At 43.1% G+C, this 25,118-nt stretch overlaps 1 protein-coding gene across 1 annotated transcript in view; it reads left to right on the forward strand.

The window, feature by feature from the left end:
- Positions 1 to 777: 777 nt before the first annotated feature.
- The window catches only part of LOC144114825 (importin-4-like), a 123,396-nt gene continuing 99,055 nt past the window's right edge, over positions 778 to 25,118 (forward strand). Inside the window, exons 1-7 of the mRNA XM_077648809.1 lie at positions 778 to 891; positions 6,661 to 6,747; positions 13,089 to 13,174; positions 16,485 to 16,526; positions 20,900 to 21,032; positions 21,869 to 22,005; positions 22,094 to 22,136. Coding sequence (XP_077504935.1) covers positions 826 to 891; positions 6,661 to 6,747; positions 13,089 to 13,174; positions 16,485 to 16,526; positions 20,900 to 21,032; positions 21,869 to 22,005; positions 22,094 to 22,136 — 594 coding nt within the window. The 5' untranslated portion in view covers positions 778 to 825. The remainder of the gene's footprint in view (positions 892 to 6,660; positions 6,748 to 13,088; positions 13,175 to 16,484; positions 16,527 to 20,899; positions 21,033 to 21,868; positions 22,006 to 22,093; positions 22,137 to 25,118) is intronic.

The following is a 25,118-nucleotide window of genomic DNA, read 5'->3' on the forward strand; positions in this document are numbered from 1 at the left end:
CGAGATGCGCTAGGAAATACGATGCGCCACTGTAGTATTCATGCAAACGCGGCTTTGAAGTCTTAATCGTTCGTGGTTGAATCTCTCGCGTCTACATCATCAGACGAGACAGCAAAGCGTGGCCGGAGGCGGCAGTTCACTGCCACGGCCGCTTGATGGAAAGCGCGAAGCGAGAGCGCAAATTTGCATCCAGTGGTCGTGTCACTGCTGACGAAGTACGAGAGTATCGCAACGCAGCGAAGCGAGCTGCTGCAGTGTAACAACATTCATCCCCCCCCCCCCCCCCCCCCCCCCATCAAGTTCCCGACTACGTGAACGGCAGGGCGAGCGGCTGCAGCGAAGCAACGTGCTCCCTCAATGTCTCCAACTACCATGAAAACAGAGCGAGCGGTTGTCTTGCGTTGTCGCGACCTCATAAGCAGCAACATTACACTCGGAAAAATGCGCGCAGCAACACTAAACTCAGCAACATTTCGCTGCAACACTGAACTCAGTGACACGCTCAGCGAGTCGATAATGCTCCCATTAACACATCTTAAGAATTGCTTATGTGCCCCCATAATTTTTTGCCACAAAGTTGTGTCAATCCGGAGTAAAAATCTGCTCGTAATGTGCTCGCCTGGACTGTGTAAAATTTTTGTCACGAGAAACCGATGGCGTAGCGAAATACTCTGCAAACCTGCGTGCGTTTAGCAGCTCTTCCAGAGTCTTTCCAGCTGCGGTTAGTTTCGCTAGTTTCGCTAGCGTCAAGCCAGCCGGCCGATGCAAACGCTCTGCGCAGCTGACTTCGGCTCAGGCTTAGCTAGTAATTCACTGCAAGCCAAGATGGCAGCCTCCCTTGAGAGTATCTTGTTGCGCTTGCTCGTTCCCGATAATGCTGTCATTGCACAGGTATGGCAATATTCTCTGTGATAGAATTGCGTGCAGAGCGCAGTTTAAAGCATTTTGAGTGTTTGTAGCGCACGTCATTTGCTCCGAACCGCCCGGTCAGTGTTGTTAAGTGTGGTTAAGCCTATGGGCTCACGTCATTGCTCCACACGTGTGTACAGAAACCGAGCATGCCATGCGAGATCATTCATCTATTGACTGAACTGTATGTGGAACACCCTGTTTTGCGTACTGTTCCTATGCAACGGCGTGCAATCACTATTTATGGTTTTACATGCTACCTATTTCTTTTCGCAGTCGAGTCGTTTATTTAAGATAAATGACTCGTTTTGTGCTCGCTTTTTGGTGTCGCCTGTTCTGCTAGCAACTGAGGAAACCACTGGGCTAAAATTCTCCCGGCACTCATCTCGGCACTCATCTCTGATTGGCTGACATATAAAAAAAAAATCTGATTGATTGGCTGCTTAGCACAATGTTTCCTACTCTTGTCACGGCCCGTACTGGGTACTTTGGCGCCAGCCGTTAAAGTATTGGGCTGACCCAGCGCTTTCCAATTAAAGATCGGCTGCAAGACCGGCAGCGTGAGAGTGATTCCTTCGCTATTTTCGTGGCACTTATCGGCTGTGGATTATTCGCGGAGCTTCGGGATGCAAAGCTTAAAAAATCTCGGTTCATGAGCCTCGACGTGCACTGCTGAAATCAGAAGCATTGAGCGATACTCGGCGCCCGAAGTAGTACAGAGTCGATCACACTTGTCTAGTGCTCGAGAAGTGCCATCCGGGGAAAATAAAGCAGAATTCTAAAGCAGGTATTGACTTTCACTGATAATGCTTGCGTTGGAGAGCATCAGAATAGACACGTGAACCGCACAGGCACCAGCGCCTTACCGCTAGCAAAGCAGGTGCGAAAAGATTTCACTTCATTTGCTCTGCAGCACACCGACCGAGCGCTCTAGACAAGTGTGATCGACTCTGTACGCAGCCACAGCGCCTGCTCCCAAGTCTAGAGCTCGGTGACTGACCCCGCAGTGCATTGTGTGCAGTGCTGGTTTCCTATCCTCGTGATGTTTTTTCCTTTCCAGCCATGGATAGCCTTTAGAAGGGCTACACCTTGTTCGATGTTCAGCATGCCAGTATTCCACTCCTTGCATTCGTTATGCGCATTTTACATCTGGTTTAGCGTCTAGGGAAGCCAGACAATTCTTTAAACCCCTTTATTTTCAGTTCTGAAAGTTTATACCATGTCGGCTGGATACTGTTGTGCTGTATATTATTCTGCGCTCTTTCTCATGAGGACTGTCTCAAAAAGACTGCCCAGATATGTCCCTGCTTGCAATCACCTGCAACCCAACCAGCTGTCAAATTTCTGGCTCTGAAAGTTTGTCACCATGGCACAGCACGGAATCTTCTGAATTGCCATTGGCAGAGTGACGCTTTTTTTTTTTTTGTAGCCGTTGAAAGAGGAGGGATGGGAGAATTTCAGAGCAGTAATTTTCACCAGCTGCCACAGAATAGACATTATCAATCTTTTATGCTGTTACACGTACTGTAGCTTTCACATGGAGGAAGTTTCTGGCAGCATTTCTGTACCTGTGCACCCACTAATTTTTTTCAGTTGATATGCTTGATTGCATGTTTTTTGCCGTAATATTCTCTTCTGTAGGGTTGAGGGCATTGAGCAAGCTGTTGTGTCAAATCTGAAATTGTTGAATACTGAATGAAATGTGCACCCACAGTTGAAAGTTTATGGAAGGCAGTATTTGTGGAAACATTTACTTTCGTTGCATTCTTTTAATGCATCCTTGAATGGTTTATGGTTTATGGGGGTTTAACATCCCAAAGCGACTCAGGCTATGAGGGACGCCGTAGTGAAGGGCGGCGAAAATTTCGACCACCTGGGGTTCTTTAACGTGCACTGACATCGCACAGTACACGGGCCTCTAGAATTTTGCCTCCATCGAAATTCGACTGCCGCGGCCAGCAGCCGCATCCTTGAATGATATGCACCCTAATTATGATTGTATGAATAACACTACATCAACAAATCTCAAGAATATGCTTTGGATACGAAGATTAAAGGACTATAGGCATCGAACTTTAGATGCATGTTTTCTTTGTAATAATGCATAAAACATTAGAATGCATGAACTACCTAGTGGAATTTGCCTACAACTGCTAAATAATTTATAATTGAATTCCTTCTTGGTGCTGTTCCGCTTTTGGTTTCAACAACTGAAGAATGGCTGTGATGTGTAAGAAGTGTTTAGGTAACATGGGGCATAAAAAAATCTGCAATGTAATCGCTGATACATCGTTTGTTGTCATTTGAGCTCTTGAAGCAAGCTGGCTTAAATGTTGTAGTGAACTAAAACGTCGTATCAGTGCTTTTACTTCAGTTTTTTTCTTGCCTCACGTGACCTAAACACTTCTTAAAGTCACAGCCATCATTCGGTTGTTGGAACCGAAATCATAACAGCATCAAGAGAAAATTCAGTTATAGTATTTCGCAGTTTTAAATGAGTACCATGTAGTGATTCATATATTCTGATGTCTTATGCATCAGTACAGAGGAGGAAATATGTAACTGAAATTTGGTGGTTTTTTAGTCCTTTCAATTTCTTTGTAGAGCCGCTTTCCATAAACTCTTGACAGCGGGCTTACAGCCAAGGATAACATGTCAGTGGGCTTCAAAATACCGTAACTGCTTATTTTTTGCACATGGGAGCTGTTGGCAAAAAATTGGCCTCGCAAAGCATTTGCACTGTCACTTGAGTGAAATCGGACAAGCAAGTGATACGCTTCCTTTGGTGTCTGTGTAAGTTTACTGAAAGCCACTTTCAAAATTTGTGACATTATGAATATGTAGTTTTCTTCATTAACTTGTCCAAATTGATGGTAATAGCAACAAGGGCTTTGTATTTACTTGTCAAAGAATTGCAGTGCAACACAAAAAAAAACGACACACGCAGACAACTTGACATACAGAGTGCTGCAATTCTTCAACAATGCATCATCAACTAGCCGGCACCCCGTACCCTAGTATCTACTTGTTCATGCAATTATAGCTAAAGTGTAGTTTTTTTATTAGTGCCTGCTCTAAGATGATGTGGTGAGCTTTCGAAAATTTCTGCTGCCCCTTTGTTTTTCCGCATCTGAGTATTATTGTTCTGTATGGGATGAAACACCCTGCTAAAGTGATGGATTCGTACTGATCTTTGCAATGGTGTTCATGCGTGTGTTACTTTCAGTAAAAGGTTAATTTGGTGGCCTTTTCATATTGTATCGATTTGAAAATCCAGCATTGTCCTGTGTTAAAACGCGATAGTGTTAAGGGTCCTGTTCAGAGGAGAAGCCGCCGTTGTTTTTGCCTTCGGTAGGAATTGTGTTCTCGACGTTTACGTTGCAGAACTTTTTTTATTCAATACCCCACAAGGGTCTGTTTAAGGCCATCAGGGAAAGCATTGAAGGGCATGGTGAAGTAGCCTTTCAAAGTACAGCTGGTATTAGTATGGAGCATGTTGTGTAGCTGTTGCAGTTTTTGCCTAGGCTCCACAGCCACCTCCCATAATGGGCAGTTTTATGTGCGAAATTCCGGTGTTTGTATTGGCTCTGCTGTCACTCCTGTACTATGTGACATTTTTATGGCCGTTTTCGATAGACGCTAACTAAAAGACCTTTTTAAATTCCCAGTGCTACATGTTGACGACTTTTTAGTGATTTGAAACAAGTCTTTCACCAATGACCTTGACAGTGTTGTAACTAATGACCTTAACACCTTCTCCTCAGAGGGGCAAGGTTTAAATTTTGCCTATGAAATGACAATGGACAACCACATTCAGTTTTTAGATCTCAAACTAATTTTCGCCAGTGTCAACGTTAGTTGGTGGTATAATCCAAGGTTGAACAAAAATTTTTTACTGTCCAAGCTTGTGAAATGAGGCATCATCATGTCTAGTCGCCTGTCTGCCCTACAGCATTCCTCTGTGCACACGGTTTCTTCCAGTTTTCACTCTCAAGTCAAGCGTCTGCTCTCTACCTGTTACCCGCACCACCTAATTCGCAGCTCATGCGAAAGGTTGCTTCAGAAGCTTAAAATCTCAGTACGAAAAGAGCAACGCTCAGACCAAGAACCACCTTTTGTTATGCCATATTATCATTGTCAATCCCACAACATTAAGAAGGTCGCAGGAAGGTATGGGATTTGTGTTGTTTTTTTCATACCCCTGCAAACTCAAGAAGGTGTGCCCCCTACTGAACAATGATTCAAGAAAAACCATTAGTGAAAATTCACAAGTCATTTCTGACATGATCACCCCTGTTGTGTGGCCGGCCCTACATAGGACAAACCGGCCGCTGTGTTAATGAGCGTGCTCTAGAACATCAACGATCCATGCAAACTGGTACGGGCAGCAATCTTCCCCTGTACTATAAGAACTGCGACAGCAATAGCTGTTCATCTTTGTTGTAAGAACAAAATTCCTATCGAAGGCAAAAACAAAAATGGAAAAAGAAGTAATTGAGGCTTTCTAGATCGTCAAAAGGGGTGACAACTGCATCAGCTCCCCATCCTTATCATTATCGAGAAAAGAGATTGCATTCCTTGATGGGCACGTCCGTGTTCTTTATCGGTCTTAATGCACACGTGGCATTGTTATTCCCTTGTTATTTTGTTAGTCGCTGCTTTGTACACACTTCATCCATGATTGTGCCTTTTCTTTTGTTTTGTTGAAGGCCCTTATAAGGCTCCCGCTTTCACGCAACTAACCAGTTGGAAGTCTGTGCTTTGTGTGGCCCTGTTCGTGCCTCGTCTTGTCGTCCCGTGTTCTTCGTGCAGTTTTCTGAACTGAACTCAAGAGCCAATTAGCCCAACTTCACTCCTTACTACAGATGTGAGGTTGCTTTAATATTTTCTACCACAACATATGGTAAAGTACAAATACCTTAACAGCTGTTGCTGAGTCTCTCGTTAATCAATGGTAACCATTCTGTCAATTTTTTTCACGTTACTTCCATTGAAACTTATGATAGCTTCTGTTTAATATGTACACACTGCAGCTGAACGAGATTAAGATTCTGGGAAAGAGCTGCAGTACAGTTGCAGGTGAACTGGTGGAAATGTTAGAAAAGGGTCATGATTGTATTAGCGAGACATCAGTTGCCCTATGCCAAAATGAGTTGGCCTTTGGAGATGCGATGCACTGAGACATCGCCTTGTTGCTTTTTAAGTGTTAGGTTTGTGTTCTAGTTAGTGCCTGTGTAATTTTTTCTTCAGATATTAGTGAGGACCCCTTCAAAAGATTAGTTGTCATTTGCACTTATCCCATGCCTTGCCTTCTATTTATGTCTTTTGTGCAACTTTTCCATGTATCAGTGTACACACCAAGGGCTGAATTACGGAACAGTCAGGCCACAAGCCTGTCATTAGCCCCGCTCCTGTTGGTCGGTATGTCCGCCAGTCCCTGCCGACCAATAGGAGCGGTGCTTTGTGATCACTTTGTGACTGTTTTGAGACTGTGATTGTTTCGTAATTCGGCTCCAGTACTCTCTCCCTCTGTGTTACCGTATGTTAAACTTTGAATTATAACTCTAATGTTGCAGTTTTTGTCAGCAGATTTACTACATACATGCTAAAAGATGCCTTAAATTGTTGTATCAACATTTTATATCTTGCTTGGCATATATGTGATTAAAAGTTAATTCTGTTTTGTACTGTAGCATACTAGAGGCTCATTGCATAAAATTGATATCAAGTCCAACATTCTTTGTTACACAGGCCACGCAGGAGCTTAGAGAGCTCTACAAAGATCCAAATATCATTGAGCACCTCCTCGGTGCACTTTGCAAGTCGCAGAGTGTTCAGGTAAGTCTTTTTTTTTTAATTGCATGACTTTAAAAATGCTTTCTGGTATTCACATTTGTGATTGCAGTTTTTTAGCATTTGTTGCAAACCTGTATTTGGGCCACATTATCTGTGATGTCATTGGAAGTGCCTTTGTAATCACTGAATATTTGTATTATTTTTGCTAATATTTTATCTTGCAGTTTCACCACTGTACAGCACATCGAGCTTTTCTTTAAAAGGGTGTGCGCAGTTGTGCTTTCCACCCATTGATACATTGTCATGCTCCAACTAATACTGTATTTACTCATGTAATCTGTGCACCCCAACTTTTTATCAGGATTTAAAAACAAAACAACTTTTACTCGCACATTCTGCGCACTCTACTTTGCCTGATCGCCAGCATGAACAGAGGTGCATGCAGGCAGGCTTGGAAAGATCGGCACGGCCTCGTCACTGTTTGCGGTTGAGAAAGGTGTGAGTGGCGAGGGCACGAATTGTGTGCCATTTACCTGGCTCGCTCATGGCTGGCGGTCGTTTTCTCGGACGAACAGTTGCTCGCATGCCTGAATCCAAAAATACTGAACTGTTTGCAGTTCAGTTTGCCACTGGTCAGCTGGCTGCACACGAGGATGCCGTTTTATTGCCTGTTATATCCATTTGCCTCTGACTGCTGGCTTTGCAATTGTATGGTTGCGCGTTTATTGCTTTGAGCTGCGCACACGCCATCATGCCATTCCGCAGGGAACTACATAACGTGAATGTGGGCTGGGGCGGGAGGGGGTGTGCATTTTGGAGCGTTATGTCTATTGGTTGCGTTTCGAGCCTGCGAGTTGTGCTGATTCCACGGATAGAATCCAAGATGGCAGCCTCCAAGTGGTTGCCATGAGGTCAGTTCGATTCGCCTGCACTACGTGAACTGGTTCTCGCGGTGCTGCACTTCGCCATTTGTTTCAGCGGTGCAAGATGGCGCCATCTGCACGACGCCATTCGTTTAAAAAAAGTGCAGATGTTATGAAGGTCTAGTTCAGAAAAGTGCAGGAAAACTGTGCACCTCCTCATTGGTCGGTGCCGAAATGGTGCAGCTGCAGCCGCCATGGAAGCAGACGACGGCTTGCGCGACGATGACTTGCGCTTGGCGATAAACGGCGGATATACTCAAATTATTCCACTGGTAACAGTAACAGTGCCTCACACGGGCCCGCCGACTCTCATGGAACGTGAGTGGCCACCCGAGAAGGTGGGGACGGTGGCCCTCGCCGGCACCTTCCATCTCGACCATCGTGCTCTCGACGGACCCATAACCGGCGTCTTTCCTTGCTACTAATAAAGTTATATTAGTACTCAAAGCTGATTATGTTAACTAAGAAGTAAACACGTGCAAGTAGCGCATGATGCACGTTGTTGCAAAAAAACCGCTTAGCATGCAACTCGGCAGAGATTCGAACCAGCGACCTCTGTACCCCCCAGTTCTACGCCTTTATGAATTTTCATATGAACATTGCGTCTAAACCATTTGTCGCAGAGTGTTTGGGGTGGTGGCATACGATTTCGCGTTTCGTGCAGCATAAACTTACTAGTTAAGTTAGAGTCTAGCTCGCGGCAGGGATTCGAACCGATGACCTATGTTAGGTGCGTTAACCTCGATATTCGATTGTTGCCTCATTGTCGGCTCATTTTTTACTGGCATGTTGACTGTGCTTGTGTTTTTGCACCAATACAGTGATGACAAATTTACTTTAGCTCTCATTAATATGGCTGCAAGCTTGCTTCAGAATAAATAAATTTCTGAGTTATCGGCTGGTACGAAGCATTATAACATAGGTTAGAGGTTAACATAGGTTTAAACGTGCGCTGAGTGATGTCTGCGGCATGTTTAAAAAACCCCAGCTGGTCGAAATTAATGTAGTGCCCTTCACTACAGCGTTCCTCGCTATGAGCAGCTTTAGGATATTGTCACTATTTCCAACTACACTGTTGCAGCATGCCAAGTGTGGCATTAAAGGGGTGCTCGGAACAGTGCCATGCAGTTTTCGTTTTTAGTAAAAAATCGATTGCTTGGCTCTTTCTGGCTTTGTTGGGGAAGATGTAAGATCTTTTTTTTTTTTTTGCTGCCAACTGATTTAAATTCATGACGTCAGTAACAGAAAAATTAAACACTGTAATCTGTTTGGAAGTGGATGGCTGTGTGGGCCAGCCTTGGAGGTCTGCAACCAAAAAACTGTTTTATGTCACTACAGTTTGCTTGTGAAAATGACCACTGGAGGCAACACCTGTATTTCATTTTTTGGCTTTTTCAAGCTTAGTAGCCTCTTTGTCATCAGAATGCAGTAATTATCACCTCAGGTAAACCTCAATTTGTCATCACTGTCCCGATCATTAAGTTTCGTATATTGCAAATGCGCTGTTATGGGAGTTTGGCCAATATCACGTTATGTTTGACATGCCAGTCATGCCTTGTTAAACAAGTATATACACCTAATATTAGTTGCACGTCTTCTTCTCTGTACTGATGCATAAGACAGTAGAATACATGGATCACCACGTGGTATTCACCTATGACCTGTAACTAATTTTTAATTGAGCTTCTACTGTCTTGCTATGTCAATTTTGGTTTCATCAACTGAACTATGACTGTTACATCAAAGGTGGCCTTAGGTCACAGGAGGCATGAAGAAATACAGCAGTATAATCGCTGATACATTGCTTGTTGTCATTCCGGCTCTTTAAGCAGTCTGGCTTAATCAGCAATTATATTGCAGTTTTTTTGTCTCATTTGACCTAAACACACCTTTCAAGTCACAGCCATCATGCAGTAGTTCAAAACGAAACAGCGTCAAGAAGAAATTGAATCATAAATTATTTAGTGCTCGTAAAGGAACACATGCATATTAAGGTCTACACATCATTTCAAAGAGGAAAACACAGAAGCAAAAATCTGATGTCTTTAGTCCTATAATATGGACACTTTGGTTCCTGAGCAAAAGTCATTCTTTTTTTTTTTTGCTAATATTTTATCCTCACAGTTTCACCACAGTACATCAAGCTTTTCTTCGAAAGGGTGTGCCTAGTTGTACGCTTCTTCCATTGACTGTACAGATTGTCATGCTGCAGCTAATATATTGCCCTCTAAGTTTTGGAGCTTGAACAACTTATACAAATGATTTAACTAATTGCACAGAAGAAAATGTTACAGAAATGATACGTGCGTCTCTTTCTTATGGCTACTCACCTCTTGAGTGGACAAGTCAAATTCTAGGTAGGGGCGTCTTAGGGTGCAGCTTCATTAATGAGGTGTCAAAGCTGTTGGGATAGGAGGCAGTAGTTCACATTGTCAGAGAATTCGCATAGCTCCTGGCTAGGGGCAGTGAGATGAGGTGTCATTTGGACAAGTGCATCCTGTTTACACCCTCAGTTCTGCGTGGATGTTACTATTGCTGGTCTTTCTTGCCTTCCCTTTTGGGGACAGTCTCCTTTGTTTCCATGTCTTCCAAGGAACTGTTCTGTTTTTCTTCTGTTCACAACAGAAACGTCCAGTTGAGATGGGATATGCAGGGTGCTGTTTGTTCTGGTGTTCATATTAACACACAAAAATACATGGGCCCCAACGGGCTGAACGCATTTCCACCCTGTCCGTTGTCCGAACAGCGAGTTCCCATATTAGCAAGGTGTAAATACATTGAAAATGTTTGGTCCTTGAACACATGTCTATAATTCCATTGGTCCATTTTAATGAAGGTTGTATTAAGACTGACTGTAGATAACTCGGATAAAAATGCCACACATGCAAGCAGTTGTTCTTGGATTAAAAAGAAAGGTACTATAAGGTTCCGTAAACTTCACTGCAGGTTTCGCTGATCAATTGAATTGTCCAAGTAGCAGCTGAAATAAATCCCATTCAATTTAACCTAGATTTAACCTAATGACTAGAGTTGTACTATAGTTACCAGAATCATCTTTTTTTTCATTAGATTAATGATAATTTTTACCCACACACATAATTGTAGCATTACATCAATTTTCAAACTTTCTTTATTGTTGTTAAAGCTACAAAAAAAATTAATGACTGTTGAGTTTTCGTTATTGAAAAAATTTCAAACCCTCCATGATGCTGATCACATAGTAATGATTTTCTTATCCTTGGAGCTTGAGGAAACAGAGTAGGGCATCAGGCATATTTATGTGGGACCACTCATGGACAGTGTCCATATGTGCTGCTTTATGTGTAAAGTCTGTGATGACATTTCACCTGAAACAGTATCACGATTGCTTTCCTAACATAAGTTTAAGCTTTTTAATATGAAGATAGTGAAAATGCTTGTTTATGCATATCATTTGTGCTCATTTACAGCAAGCAGGCAGCTATATTTTTGTGCCACTTGTGTCCTGCAAAAAGCAACCAGAAATGCAACCAGCGTGCCAAAGAGCAGGAAACTTATGGTTAGAAGCAAAATGATGAGTGTGACTTGTTACTGGCTTCCTGTGAGGTAGATATACATCCGCGGTGAGCTGAGCTTGTTACTGGCTTCCTGAATTCCATGCTGCATAGTCGCTCACGCACCTCTTGACATGCTCACGATGGCAGACACGACGATGATCAGAGGCACTTCCATATCCGAGAACACTGATACTACAGAGTTTCGGTTTTGCTTTTCTGAGTTTTGCACCAGCCCGCAGCGATGGCAGCTTGACCAGACAGCACCAGCCAGCCAACCTAATCCAGCTGAGCACCGTTTCACATGCTGACTGGCACGTTGCTGTGCTTCCGTTTCGTCTCCCCCCCCCCCCCCCTTACTCTCTATTTTTTTCTTGCTTTTTTCTTTGCTTGCATGCGCGTGGTTTTGTTCTTCCAGTGTGCTAAAATTGCGCTCATCACATGCCGTTCGCTCTTTGTGCGGTGCAGCCTCTCACACGAGACGGTGTCACTTAGGATGGGTGTGACGCGGTGGCAGTGGAGCTCCACTGCTTTGCACCGTGAAGGATGTGCGAGCCGCTTACGACATTGGAGCAGTTCCGCTGCAATGCTCTTAACAGTGTGAACGCAATAAGGCATTGATAGAAACGTACAAAAATGATTCCCATGCTGTTCTGATCTTTAAATAAGGCCACTCTTTCACTAAATAAATTTACCGTGATGCAAGTATTTCTTGATGCTTTTTATTTGGGGGGGGGGGGGGGGGGGGGGGGGGGGGGCGGTAATTCGAACTTTCGGGTGATTCGAACATTTTTTCCTGGTCCCTTGAAGTTCAAATGAATGAATGAAAGAGGGATGTCACTTGCATTTTTTGGGCAGACAAAGTGCAGGCGGTGTTCCCAAAGACTAATTTGTCTATTTTTCCCTTTAATGCCCCTTTAAAAAGAATGAATGCAGATGGAGAAAATGCACTGTCAGTTTTAAAAGTCTTCACGACATAAATTTTGCTATAGAAATAAATATTTTCTGTGTAGCTCAGTAAGAAACTAATGTTAAGGAAGTTTCTTTTGTTATTTCAATGAAGGAGCCTTGCTAAATTATATGTGCCATAAGTGATGTTGAGTACCTGTTTTTCACACACTGATTAAATTGGTTGGTGCTTGGATTTTAAAATGGTTGCACTTAATTATGCTGGCATTCAGATTAAATTCGTCAGCATTCTTGTTATTTAAGCTGTCATTTGAATTAATAAAGTGGTGCTAGGATTGAGTGTGCACCTAGGTTGTGTAGTGTGGGGCTATGTAGATTAATTCAACTGTTGCCCGGATTAACTTAGATGGAAGCTTCTAGACCTTGGTGGCCCTTGCTAGTTTAGGCTGTGAATGGTAACTCATGAATGAAATATTTTGCAAAAAATGTACCTTTATTCACTTTTATCCATTGAAAAGCTAACCTGGGACAGCCAGAACTCTAGAATGGTATCTGTAAAACCTGATGCTGCATTAGTTTGCAAAATAGTGTTTTGAATTAACCTCTTGAATGTTAGTCTAAAATCAGAAGCCTTTATATACTCAGTGATAGTATGAACTGGGTTGAAAAAAATTTTTAATCAATGTTTTGAAAGCTTTTGACATTTTTTAAATCGGCAGTATATTTGGTGGTGGCTGTCTTTTGTGTTAAACTGGCAGATGTATAGTCATTTTATACAATTAGGTGTAATCTTTAACAATTATGACCAATTATGACCACCCCGTGACCTAAGTTGTTGTGAGGTAAATACAGGCCTTCTTTTGAAAGGTTCATGGGTTGGAGATGGTGTGCGGTAACTGTGTTGCAAATAATTTTTTTGTGTAGTATGCTTAGGGCAAGGAGGCTGTCCTGCAGTATTTCAACAGTTTTGCTTCCTTGAATTATTAAATGTTAAAGTGAACTTTGTACTCGCATTTAGGTCCGGCAGTACTCAGCGGTACTCCTGCGGAAAAAAATATGTCGCCTGAAAGCATGGAGGAAACTTCCACAAGACAAGCGAAACGGGTAAGGTTTGGGGTTGGAATGCAGCTGTCCTTGTCTCCTTTTCTCTGTAATTAATTTCACATGCTACTATTTAGCACGCTGCCAGGCCCATTGGCCAGAGGATGATGAGGTGTACTGTGGCATTCAGTATTTAGCCCTCTTTTTTTTCACTAGTTTCATTACCTTCTGCTGGTTCAGGGACCGTGCATTACTCGCACTTTTAACTGCAATCTATTCAGTGGACTTCCTTTATCATGAACCATGTTAAGGTGAGCAATGAGGAGACCTTTCTTTAGTTTTCCAGAAATGCATTGCGGTAGGTACAATGTGCTAGAAAAGAGAAATGGGCTTAGTATGATTCATCTTAGCTTGTGCACATTTCTTTGTGCAAACCTTGTAGTGCCTCTCTGTGTGGCATTCTGCTGTATCAAGCAGCTGGTTGGCCTGTGTCACTCTTTCACTCTGTAAGCATAGGGAGTGCAACAATGAGACCAACAGCATAAAGAAAGCTGCATGATCGGACAGGTTTGTGTGCTGTTCTGGCGTTCAACAGCAGTGGTGAGTGCAGATGACCTTTAATGTCGCATGTAATTGGGCCCACTTTGCTCTTTTGATGCAGTATTTGCAAAATGACGAGTAGTCTTTAGTAGCCGATCATTGAGATGACTGCCCGTGACAACAGAGTATTTTTGCTGAAAAGGCTAAGGTTCATTTTATCAGTGTGGGTGACTGGGGTGCTCTGGGATTTCTGAGAATTTCTTTTCAGAGTTCTGATTAAACTTTTGTAACGTGAGCTACACTGCCCGGTGTTGAGCAGTTTCGCGTGGCTCCTGGAGAGCCATGCTGCGCATGCGCGAGGATCAGTGACGTCACACGGCGCATAGCTGGCGCACGCTCCACCACCGCCACGTGCTCCTCGCCGGTCTGCACATTCCAGAGGAGTGACTTCATAGCTGCGGCAGACGCACTGGCGTCGGCGCGTGCCCAGCTGTGCGCCTCCGTTGCGCAGTAGCCAAGTCTGACGCTGCGCCATAGCCGCTTGATAGCGCCTCTCATTTTGTGCACATGCGCAGAGGTATCAATGGGGGTACACGTAGAGAGCGGGGCATTTGTCAGTGTGGTATAGCCATGGAGAAGAAGAGCGAAATTGCTGCTCAGCATTGCTCACGTTACGTGTATCCTGGCATAGCCGAGCTAAGCCACTGCTAATTTTTTTTTTTTTGCTAATCCATCTTATTTCTGCATGTTGTTGGGCACCTCTATTAAGCTAAACTCAGATTCACTGTCAATGTTCTTGTTATGAGAGTCACTGGGAGGCATGAGTGCTGCATTTGTACCAATCATGTGAGCACTTTCAACTGTTCTTGAGCCAGTGCATATTCAACTCAATTTAGCTACAGTGCTGCTACAGAATAATTTTCAAGCACACTCGACACAGGTTCTGCTCAACTCAACTGCTCATATTGAATTGCAATCGCAACTCTTGAAGGCGATCAGAAGTTGCCATGAGCAGTGTCTATACTACGTTTCATACATCAGGTGCAACGCTGTGAAACGTACGGAAGTAGTCCACATCAAAAAATAAAAAGAGACTTGTTACTCCGCTCATGTATCCTGTAACAAGCCTGCAGATAAACCAATAGCACTTTCCGCTCATCACATTGAATGCAGTACTTTTTGATTGCAGATGTAGGCAGCGAAAACAGGAGCGCTAGCTTTGCACCTGATGTATGAAACGGAGTATACCTAATTAAGTGAGTAGGTGCAATATATGAATGCGAAAATTAACATAAAAATTAGAGCTTAACAGTTTAACAAATAGTAATATTGCACAGTGAGATTTCTGTTAATTTCTTGGGCGAATTTGTAAGCATGCTGTAAAACAGTATTTGTGAGGACCTATAATTCTAAGACTTTTCAACTGCCTCACAATATGTCAGATTCATCACATGAATAGTTCACTTTGTCACGCAATAAAATTTGACCTTTGGTATCAGTCAAAATTTACAGAAAAATTCGTTTTGGCATCCTCAAATTAAGCAAAATAATTCCAGAAAGCAAGACTTCATGGTTTATTGAGGCTCTATATAATGCTGCTTGAAATGTAGCCTGTTTTAATCATGTCTTTACTAGCCTTCAGATGTGTACAGTGCTGGCCATAATATCACAAACCATGCTTCAGCAATCAAACTCTTATCACACCTTAACTAGCAGAAGTGAGGAAGTATCTTATACATAAAAGCATCATATCTTCTGTGTGTCATGCGTGAGAAAATTTCATACCTTGATGCGTGGACCATAATATTTTCACTGCACGTCGACATCTTAATATTCTTTCCTGCATGCACAAGATTCATTGCACTACTCGGATGTCCACCTTGATGTCATGTTATCTCTGCCTTGTACTCCTGTAGCATAGTAATGAATAGAATATTTCATCATGGCTATCTTAAACATGCTAATTTTGAGGTTATTTATATGTGAGAGTCATGCAAAGGCAGCTGGCTGGGACAAAGATGTTATCAGTGTTGGTAGTCAGCATCTGCAGAAGCTGCACCCATCTTACAAGGTTAGTTGTGCACATTTCACAAAGTTAGTGTCTGTGAATTATTCTGAAATTTTAGCATGGATAAAATTGTGAAAAATTGTGCTCAGAAAAAAAAAATTGTTTACTGTGTGTTTATAATCTTAGTACCATGTGGTTACATTAGCTGATGATGAGTGATGTTTGGTGTGCTGATCACATTCAGTGAGAATTAAAGGTGGCCTCCTAACAGAGGTAAATATTTCTTCCTCGAGGACATGCTGCTTTGCCTTGGAATTGTTCGCATTGTAAAAAGAACTATGCAAGAGAGGCTTTGCAAGTAGCCTGTTCTCTTTAGTTAATTTATCTAAAATCAATTTTTGTATTGAGCCATTGTAATGCATCATTCCTTTTGATATTGTGGCCGTGGTAGCATTGCAGCAACGGAAAGGGCTGTTCAGCTCAGGGGTGAGTTTAGTCTTTGCCATTGTCATTATCTGCAGATGATAGCGAGGTCGAGCAGACTTAAATTTTGGTGCACGTTTAAGAAGAAGAATGTGGCTATAATTTGCCTTGCTGCTTGTCCCAAGACATTTCTCCAAATTGTTATTACTGTTGCTGCTGTTGGGTATGCTGTGTCAGGGACGTGTCAGTATGTGCAGGTCTGAGATTTCCTAGCTGCTAGTAACTTCTGTGGTCTACTGTCTGTGCACTTTTTTTTGTCATATCAGAAACCCTTTGATGTGTTCGAGCTTTGGGCATTGTTTGCTTTCGCTAATTTCAGTGCGATTTCTCTCTTTCTTCCAGGTTAAAATGTGTCCTTCTCCAAAGAATCACTTCAGAACGAGAGTAAGGCCACTTGTATCACTCTGCAGCATTAGTGCTAGTAACATGTCATATTAAAAGGACATTGAGGACAATGCCACCCAACTTTTGTTCTTTGTATAAAGTGATTTTGTGGCTCTTTCTGCTTATTTTGGTGTTTTTCCAGCAGCAAAAGACACATTTATTGCCAAGAAAATTAGATTTCAAAATTTTCCTGCCATGTGATTCAAACTTGTCTTGACACCCTGCTGTTTGCATGCAAAAATTATTGGTGGTGGCGACCCCTTTGTTTCATTTTTTTTTTACCTCTTATAGCTTATAAAAACTTCATTTTCGGTGAGACTATACTCGGATGCAGCTCAAGAATTAAGCGGCAAATTGCCCTCAAAGGAGGCCCTCCAGCCAATGGCCTCGACTGATATTCTTGACGCCGTAGTTAATCCGATTAAGCCATGGTTATTCCCCATCCCCCATTCAACTGCCACTCCTTGAGATTTCACGCTGTCTGGCACAAAGGGATCGGTCAAAGCGGAGAATTGGTTGACACCATTGGCTGGAGGGGCTCGTTTGAGGGACATTTGCCGCTTCGTTTATGAGTTGTATCCAACTATAGTGCCTATGTCATTAAGGTGCAGTGTTCTGTCGAAACAGGTCAACTTAAGTCTGTCCTCTTTGTTCCTTTAAATTTGTTGCCTGTGAAGACTTTTTTTTTTTAACAGCCAAGGTTAACTACTTATATTCATGGAATTAATATTTTTTAGTATGTCATAAAACAAGTGGTGAGGGTTGCTTGGGCTGTACTGAAAGTAATGGGTACCATTTTTTTTTTTTTTTCTGAAGATGAAACAGCTCAAGAATGAACATTGTTTGTATGTGACACCATCTTGGCACACTCATTTACTGCCATTTGGCACTAGCAGATTGCAACACATGTCCACCAATACTTGGTTAAGAAATTGATTGCAAAATATTTCACAACACAATGGAGTAAAGTAGCAGTTTGGAAGATATTTAAGGCTTTGATAATTGGAAAATTTGTGTGTGATGGATTCCATGATGCTTAATGAAAGGCCACAAGTTTTCGTATAAAACCACCACCTTCGAATTTCTTTATTAAGATTGAAAGAAAGGATGTGACTTTTATCTCTTTACTGTGACCAGTGACAAAAGCCACTTTCACCATTTTTTGCATGCAAGAGAATAGGAAAGCACATAATGGGTGAGCTTGAGCTTCAGGCAGGAAAGCAAAAACAGCTCCTTAGGTTGTCAGAGTTTTTGGTGTGGACTTTTGGGAGTCAGGGTGCTTGGCTGTTTGGCAGTGATCTGTGAAAAATTGTTGCTCATTTATTTTCAGCATGGGCATCATGAATACCAGGCAGCGGGGGCAGACGAGGAACATATAAGCCCGATGCACTTGAAATGAATGCTAACAAGGCAAGAGCGGGGGCTAGTTGGTGCTTCATAGTGGAGATGTCGCTGTGTATGTGTTCTGTATGTGTTTTCTGCATCAGTTAGTGCGATATCTCCACTATGAAGCACCAACTAGGCCTCACTCTTATGAAAAGCAAGCCATTCCTGCAAATAGCAGTGTTTGTTGTTTAGTTGTGGCCTATAATTGCTTTTCTCAGAATTCTAATATTATACTGCAAGAAAGGCAAATGGCTCACTGAGGTAGCAGCTGTGCACCTTAACCTAATTTAAGTTTCATTTCACATATACTTCAGCAGTTAATTCACTAAATCGCTTCAACCATTTTTTGTCTGCATAAGATATACATACGTCTAAGCTGATTTCAGTTCTTGAGCCATGTATTCTGTTCAGTGACTTTTATGTGTTTTCTTTGCATTGTTGATTTATTGCGCACTATAATTTGATAAGCTTTCTTCCTTTTCTATATTTTGTTGCTGCAGTTGATAGACTTTTATTTTTGTTTAGTAGGACTCCCCCTAAATTAGGGTCATTACTTGTAGCCACTTTTGCAGCTAACTGTTTTTCCTTTCTGGTTGTCACAAACTTCTGCCTTAGGCAGGGTAAGGCACGGATCCCCTCAACAGTTACCCACGTTCCCTTTACCGAACCTTGAGGCACAGGAACTTTATTAGGCCAGTTGACTTGTGTCATGTGGATTGAAAGAAGGAGTTCATGGAACTGTAGTTTCCACACATAAAAAAAAAATGCATATTTATAGCAGGACCAAAATTTATAAAGCCGAGAGAAAGAGAGGAGAGACTTTAATGAATACAGGAGAGGTCAGACTGGTTGTTGGCCTAGCATGCTACTCCAGGTGAGGGTGAAAGAAAAGAAGAGGGCAAAAAAGAGAGGAAAAGGGAAGAAAAAGGAAAGGGTGAAAGGTGAAATCAAGCATACCCAACACGCACACACTCACAAGCACACATGATTATCAAAGGGTGTCTACGAAACACATGTCTTTAAGGAAAACTATTAATGCTTTTGCCCCGCATGCGCGCGAAGCGGCATCCCTCCAGGGTCCAAGGACATGCTCCAGGTGCACAGGGCCATTCTGACGGAGTCCTAATGCACTTAGCAGTGCCTTGCGATAGTTATTAAAGATTTGGCAGCAGCAGATCAAGTGTGGAAGATCCTCGTGGGCACACCACATGTGGGCCACAGAGGGCTACTTAATGCACCAATTTTATGAAGATTGCCGAGTATACTAAGTACTACAACCACAGCTTGATAAGGACAAAAATCAATACATTCAATAATTCTAGGAATGTGTGGCACAAACAACTAGCATGGAGCACAAAGGATTAATTAGATAAATAATACTTTAAGACAAGACTGCAAGAGGGTACAAGTAGTGCTGGAATATACAGGGGTACACAGGCATAAGCAATAAAAGTAAGAGAGCGAGCAAGATGTCCTGGCTGCAGTTGCACTTGATGACGAGACTGTTCCAGCAGTGTCGTGTATGAAGGGCGGTGGATGGATGGTTCTGCGGGCGGAACCTGAGAGACTGAATCTCCCCAAAGCGCACTACCTCAATGGGATGCAGCCCGCCTTTTTAATGCGACAGCATTAAGGGTCGCATGTCACAGAAAAGCTGTCAGTGGTGGTGGTGGCGGTGGCATTGGTCAGGAGCGAAAAATCCTGATGGAAGCAAAGAATTAATAATATTGAGGAACAGGCCGAACAAAGTTCGGATTGACACCAAATTTCTCTGGGAGGTTCATGTAACCAAAGGAAAGTAACTGAGCTTAAAAGAAAATTGGGTTAATTTGAGTTTGGGTGGGAATCGAATCCAGGACCTTGGATTGCAAGACAGGCACACTACCCATAGGACACGCAGGATTGTTGGTTCAGGCCAAATAAAGGTGGACCTAGTGAATGTGTTGTGGTCTTCTACTTTGTGAAGTAACTTAGGGCCGCACTGATGCGTACATGAGTAATTACGGGTACACTAATAAAGAATTAGGTTGTTGTGTGCTTGTTGAATAGGCGATGTGAACGGGATTCAATAATGTTGTCGTGTTCTACTTTCAAATGAAGCTTAAGAATCTTCAAAGTTTTTAAACCCTTCATTAGGGTTGTGCAGCACGGCCGTCAAAGTGGTGAGCCACCTGGTCAGTGCTCTGAGGACCCAGTCGGAATATGTTCAAACCTGCGAGTGGCCTGCCTGTATCGTTCAGTATTTAGTAGACAGCTTGTGAAAATTGTGGCACACGTTTGCCACTGGTGGGGACAAGCACCCCATGGGCAGTTTTTCTCGTGTGCTATGCTGTCTCTTTTAGTACACTATAGCGGCATGGTTCATAGCTTGGAGTTGGGTAATGTGTTGGTTTCGACACAAGGAGGACATCATCAGGAGGCGCCCGCATGCAGTGCGGCACAGTTCTGAATTTCGAGGGAGGGTTCAGCTACTTTTGTCCCTGTGCATTGGTGCATACATTCAGTTGATGCATGACGGCATCCAAATGAAAGCAAGAAAGCACAGTCGCTCGTGGAAAGCCAGTTCTGGTCACGTACAGACATACAAGCCGTTTGTAGAAAATCTAGTTGTCCTCCCGGGCCAATTTTGTGGAGTTCTTCACTGGCACCACCCAGCGCCACCCTGCGAAGGCGTTGTCTCCTACACTGAGCTTTGGAAGCTGTGTATGTGAAAAGATTGCAAAAGCTAGAAAGGCAAGATGTCAGCGTGGGCATGCTGCATTGCAGCACTTCATAGCTGTATGACAGCACAGGCTAGTTCCTGTGCAGACTATTCAGAAGTGCCCAATGCTGCCTTGTACTGTGCATCAGGCGGGGCTTTTTTGTCCTGTTCTTATCATGGTTTGGGGCATGTTTAAACCAAAACATCATGGATAGCATTGATCAATGCATGTGGCTAAAGCAAAACCATTGAATTTATTGGTTTGAGTATTTTTTGTGCTATGCAGAAAGGCGGTTGTCCTGGCAATTGGCCAACTGGTGGCAGTCATAGCCAAGCACGAGTGCCAGATTGGGCCTTGGTCAGAGTTGCAAGAGCTCTTGAATGTGCTCATGAACAGCAAGAATGTTGAAGAATGCAGGGTTAGTTGAGGAAATTTCTGCATCTTTTGTTACTTTTTTTGTGTGTATATGTTCCTGAAATGCTCTTTCTCTATGCTTGTGTAGCGGGTGTACTGATATGGCTAAACTGAAAAGTAATAAAATTGTGAACCATATCGCACCGAGGTTCTGCCTGAACAAAAAAACTGTCAGTTATTTATATTAGTTTAAATTCTGCGTTGAGCTTTACTACCTTTTGAATCTAGTTGCACAAGCGACTTGGGCATAGATCAGGCACACATGCCAAGCATTTAATTTAGTGATGAATCGCCTGTAATGTTATCTGTTTTATGGCAAGAGCTGTTTTACAGAGCTCACCCTGAGCCGAGCTTCAGTGTAATCTGACGACACAGTTGGCGAGACCATCACACAACCTAAGGTAGAACTAAGGAAAAGCAGGTTGTAGGAGCCAAAGTTGGCGTGGTGCTAGAACCTTTACACGGCTTAAAAAGTTAAGGGGAGGTGCAACACGTGTGCGCACTCCAGCTGTAGTTTTGCTAGTGTTACGGCTTACCAAAAAGCTCTTGCCCGGCGCCGCACTCAGCAGCGAGCACTGAGCAGCGAGAAATTCATTGTCGTAAAGAAGCCCCTGCCATGAGTGAAAGCAATAATAAAAAAGAAAGAATTAGTAAAATATTGCTTGTCTTTACTATATGTACTTAGCACAGCATAGTGCACCTTTGTTTACTTTAGCTGCTGTGCTCTACGTAAGCAAAGCAGCACAGCACAGCACCGTGCATTAAACAGGCTCTCGCCGGACATTTATGTGCCAACCAGCGCAGCTTAATACTGCTTTGTTTTTCATTTCTGCTTCACAGCTGGGCTTCTACATTGTTAGTGTTGTTACTTCTGAGGCACCAGAAATGTTCCTGGGTCATATGAAGCAACTTTTCAACTTGTTTGGGAGCTGTTTGCAAAGCTTTGCTGATGAGCATCTCTGCTTTTATGTGATCAAGTAAGTGAGCTGCTAAAGGCATTTTAGTTGTGCCTGCTGATCATTTTTGGCAACTGAGTTTCATTTTGTATGCTTCATTTTACTGTAGATCAATGACGGCACTAGTGAGCTCCCTTGGCAGTGAGGATTCTGTAAGTTTACTTCATTTGATTCTTTCCTGCATTTACTTTTGCCTGTGTTTAGATATTTATGTGCTTGGTTGCTTCAAAATTATTTGCCTAGTGGGAATTAAGCATAGGCATTCCATCATTGTATAGGTTTGTGCTTCACCATATTTCAGCAAATTGGTCATAAAGCTTGTTCACTCAATGTGCCCTGTGTCTTCATGAGGTCATGCCTGTCAGTTCAAAAAGTGCAAGCATGGAATAATGAACAAGCTTTTTAATTGAAGACACAACTCATGCTTTAAAAAATAGGGGGGACACTTAACACTTTCCTTACCACGACAAAATGACTGATTTTCATTGTTTTAAAATAAAAATGATTTCTTCAGGAAGGGCTAAATGCACTGCACATTGTAATACACCAAACTGTAGGGTATTGATTATCCTTCTGAATGAAGAAAACGCCAGAGTTGTGTCTGGAGAATTTCACGAATTTTCGAAAATTTATTGGTTAAATATGCTGGTAACACAAAAAAAAGTACAAGCAAAAGAAAAATAAGCCGCTGCACTGAGCCAGAAATTGATTACCAAACAAATAAAATATACACAACGTTGCACATGTTCTTAGCTACTATTCTTGCGATTTTCAGCTGTGTTCATAATACACTGCACTTTCCGTTAGGAAAAAAGACTGCTGTGCCACTATAAAAAGCAGTTGCATGAGGACATGAAGTGGAAGTAGATATGGGATGTGCTGCACATTACACTTGTTCTGAGTTGTGTTCTTGTTTTTTTGTAGCAGAGCTTGCAGTTCCTACTTTTTTTTTTTTCAGTAGGTAGTGAATGGGTTCTGTGGTTGAAAAAAGTCTAGTCATTTGAGGCGTGCACTAACCTTTAATTCACATTACAAGTCCTTTTTTCAATTATTTTTTTTCCGGACATCTACACGTGACGTGACGTGGGTTTTTCAACATGCATGACGTGGGTTTCTCAACACACGTGACGCCAGTTTCTGGCCACAACGATGATGCCGCCTTTTCTTTTTAACAGGAGCCTTAAAGCTATCGCCTTAAAAACCAAGAGGTTGTTCAACAGGGTACCTAAAGTTGCTGCCGCCAAGAGGCATTTTTATGCATGCCTCTTTAGACTTAAATAAAACTGAATTAGTCCAAACAGTATGCAGTTTTTCACACATGATGTAAGATAACTTAAGACTACGACATGGGCAGTGGCACAAAGCAAAATGCTTGCGCTAGGGCTACCAGCCATCTAATCCTGTCATCACCATCTGTCATGTCATGTTATTCTTCGTCTTGCTGCCACATATCATTTGGTGGAGGTGCTTTTGTTTTGTCAGTCATCATCGCAGCCCTGGAGCTTGAGTGCCTTGCCTTCACCTTGGTGGTTGGCTGTCTGTTGTCTGTCATCTGTGCCACTGCCCCAGCCTACCAGACCAGACTTTGCTGCTGTTCTCCCCACCTCATCCCTAAGACCAGAAGACATGAAAGTCCGACGACGATGACCGCAATGACCTGATAAGCCACACACACATGGGAAGACTGCACTGCCACCACTGCCATTCGGTATATTCTTGGGCCTAGACCGTTTCCTTCTGGGACTGTTGGCAGTGAAGCTTCATGGGTACACACTCATCAGATCATCTACCGTATTTACACGGTTGTATGTCGACTTGAATGTAAGTCGACGCCCCCCACATCACATTTCTGAAAAAAAAAAAAAAAAACTTGATGTCATTTGTACTTGGCCTTTGATAATAGAACGCGATAGCACTATCCTGCGGCCTCCGCTTATCGCCAGCCGCTATCGGCTGCTGCACGCGGGTGCACCCGTGGGCACATTCCAAACCGAAAATGTATTAGTCACTGGAGTACTCGTCCGGCAGTAGTCAAGTGCGTCAGAGCCAAAGAGAAGCTACGCGTGAGCGGCATCGCTCTTCCGTTGGCTACTGACACTCCCCGGCGCTGCTGCGGTTCTGAGTGGCGGTGCCGCCGCAATTGGAACAGCGGCTCTTCCATCAACTATCAACACCCCCTTGAGCGCCGAATGCGTGGTTGAAAGTAAAAAAAAAAAAAAACTTGGACGGCGCCTATTAAAAGTAGAACGCAAATGTGTTATCGGGCCGCCACTGCTTATCAGCAGCCGCAGTCTGCATCCACGTGCGGGTAGTGGGCTGATGTTGGTTTGCTGCTTATTGACAGCCACCATCGGACACCTCGCGCGGGGTGTGGATGCTAGTTCTGCGCGTTGACATGGCAGCTACTCAAGGCCAGCACCAAGAGCAATGCAACGGAGCCGCGCAGCAAAAGTGCAACCACGCTGTAGCATGCCTGATATCTCGTTTGTCTCACCTTTATTTATGGTGCGATGCACTGGTTTTGATTTTAAGTTGACCCGCCCTCCCCACTTTGGATTTTTAAAATTTGAAAAATAGGTCGACTTACAATCATGTAAATATGGGACTCATCATTCATGGCGGCAAGCTCTCTACTTTCTTCTCACGTTTGTCCAACCATCATGTTATGCCCACAGTCATGTCACACCCACTGTCATGTCACGCCCACTCTCATGTCACGCCAACTGTCATGTCATGTGTTGCATGACTTGTGCTTTGCTATCCATCAGTCGAGGTGATCTCATGGTGCTCCAGGATGATGTTGCGATAAATTGAAGACGATGACACACCCAATGGTGTTAGAAAGAGTGCTTGCACTAGGCCTGCCAGCATAGGTTGCCACACCCACTCATGAGTGCACTCATATCGCCCTCACTCACACTACATTTGTGAGTGTGAGGGAGTGGACGGGAGTGTGAATGCCAGTGAGTGGATGTGAGTGTGAGTGCAAGTGAGTGGAGATGTGTGTGAGTGCAAATGAGTGGATGTGAGTGTGAGTTGCCATGAGTGTGATTGAATGAGTGAATGTGAGCGTGAGGGCAGATGAGGGTGAGTAGCGATGAGTGGATGCGAGTCGATGTGAGTGGCTGCAGGTG

Source organism: Amblyomma americanum, chromosome 1 (assembly GCF_052857255.1).
Source record: "Amblyomma americanum isolate KBUSLIRL-KWMA chromosome 1, ASM5285725v1, whole genome shotgun sequence".
NCBI classification, from domain to species: Eukaryota; Metazoa; Arthropoda; class Arachnida; order Ixodida; family Ixodidae; genus Amblyomma; species Amblyomma americanum.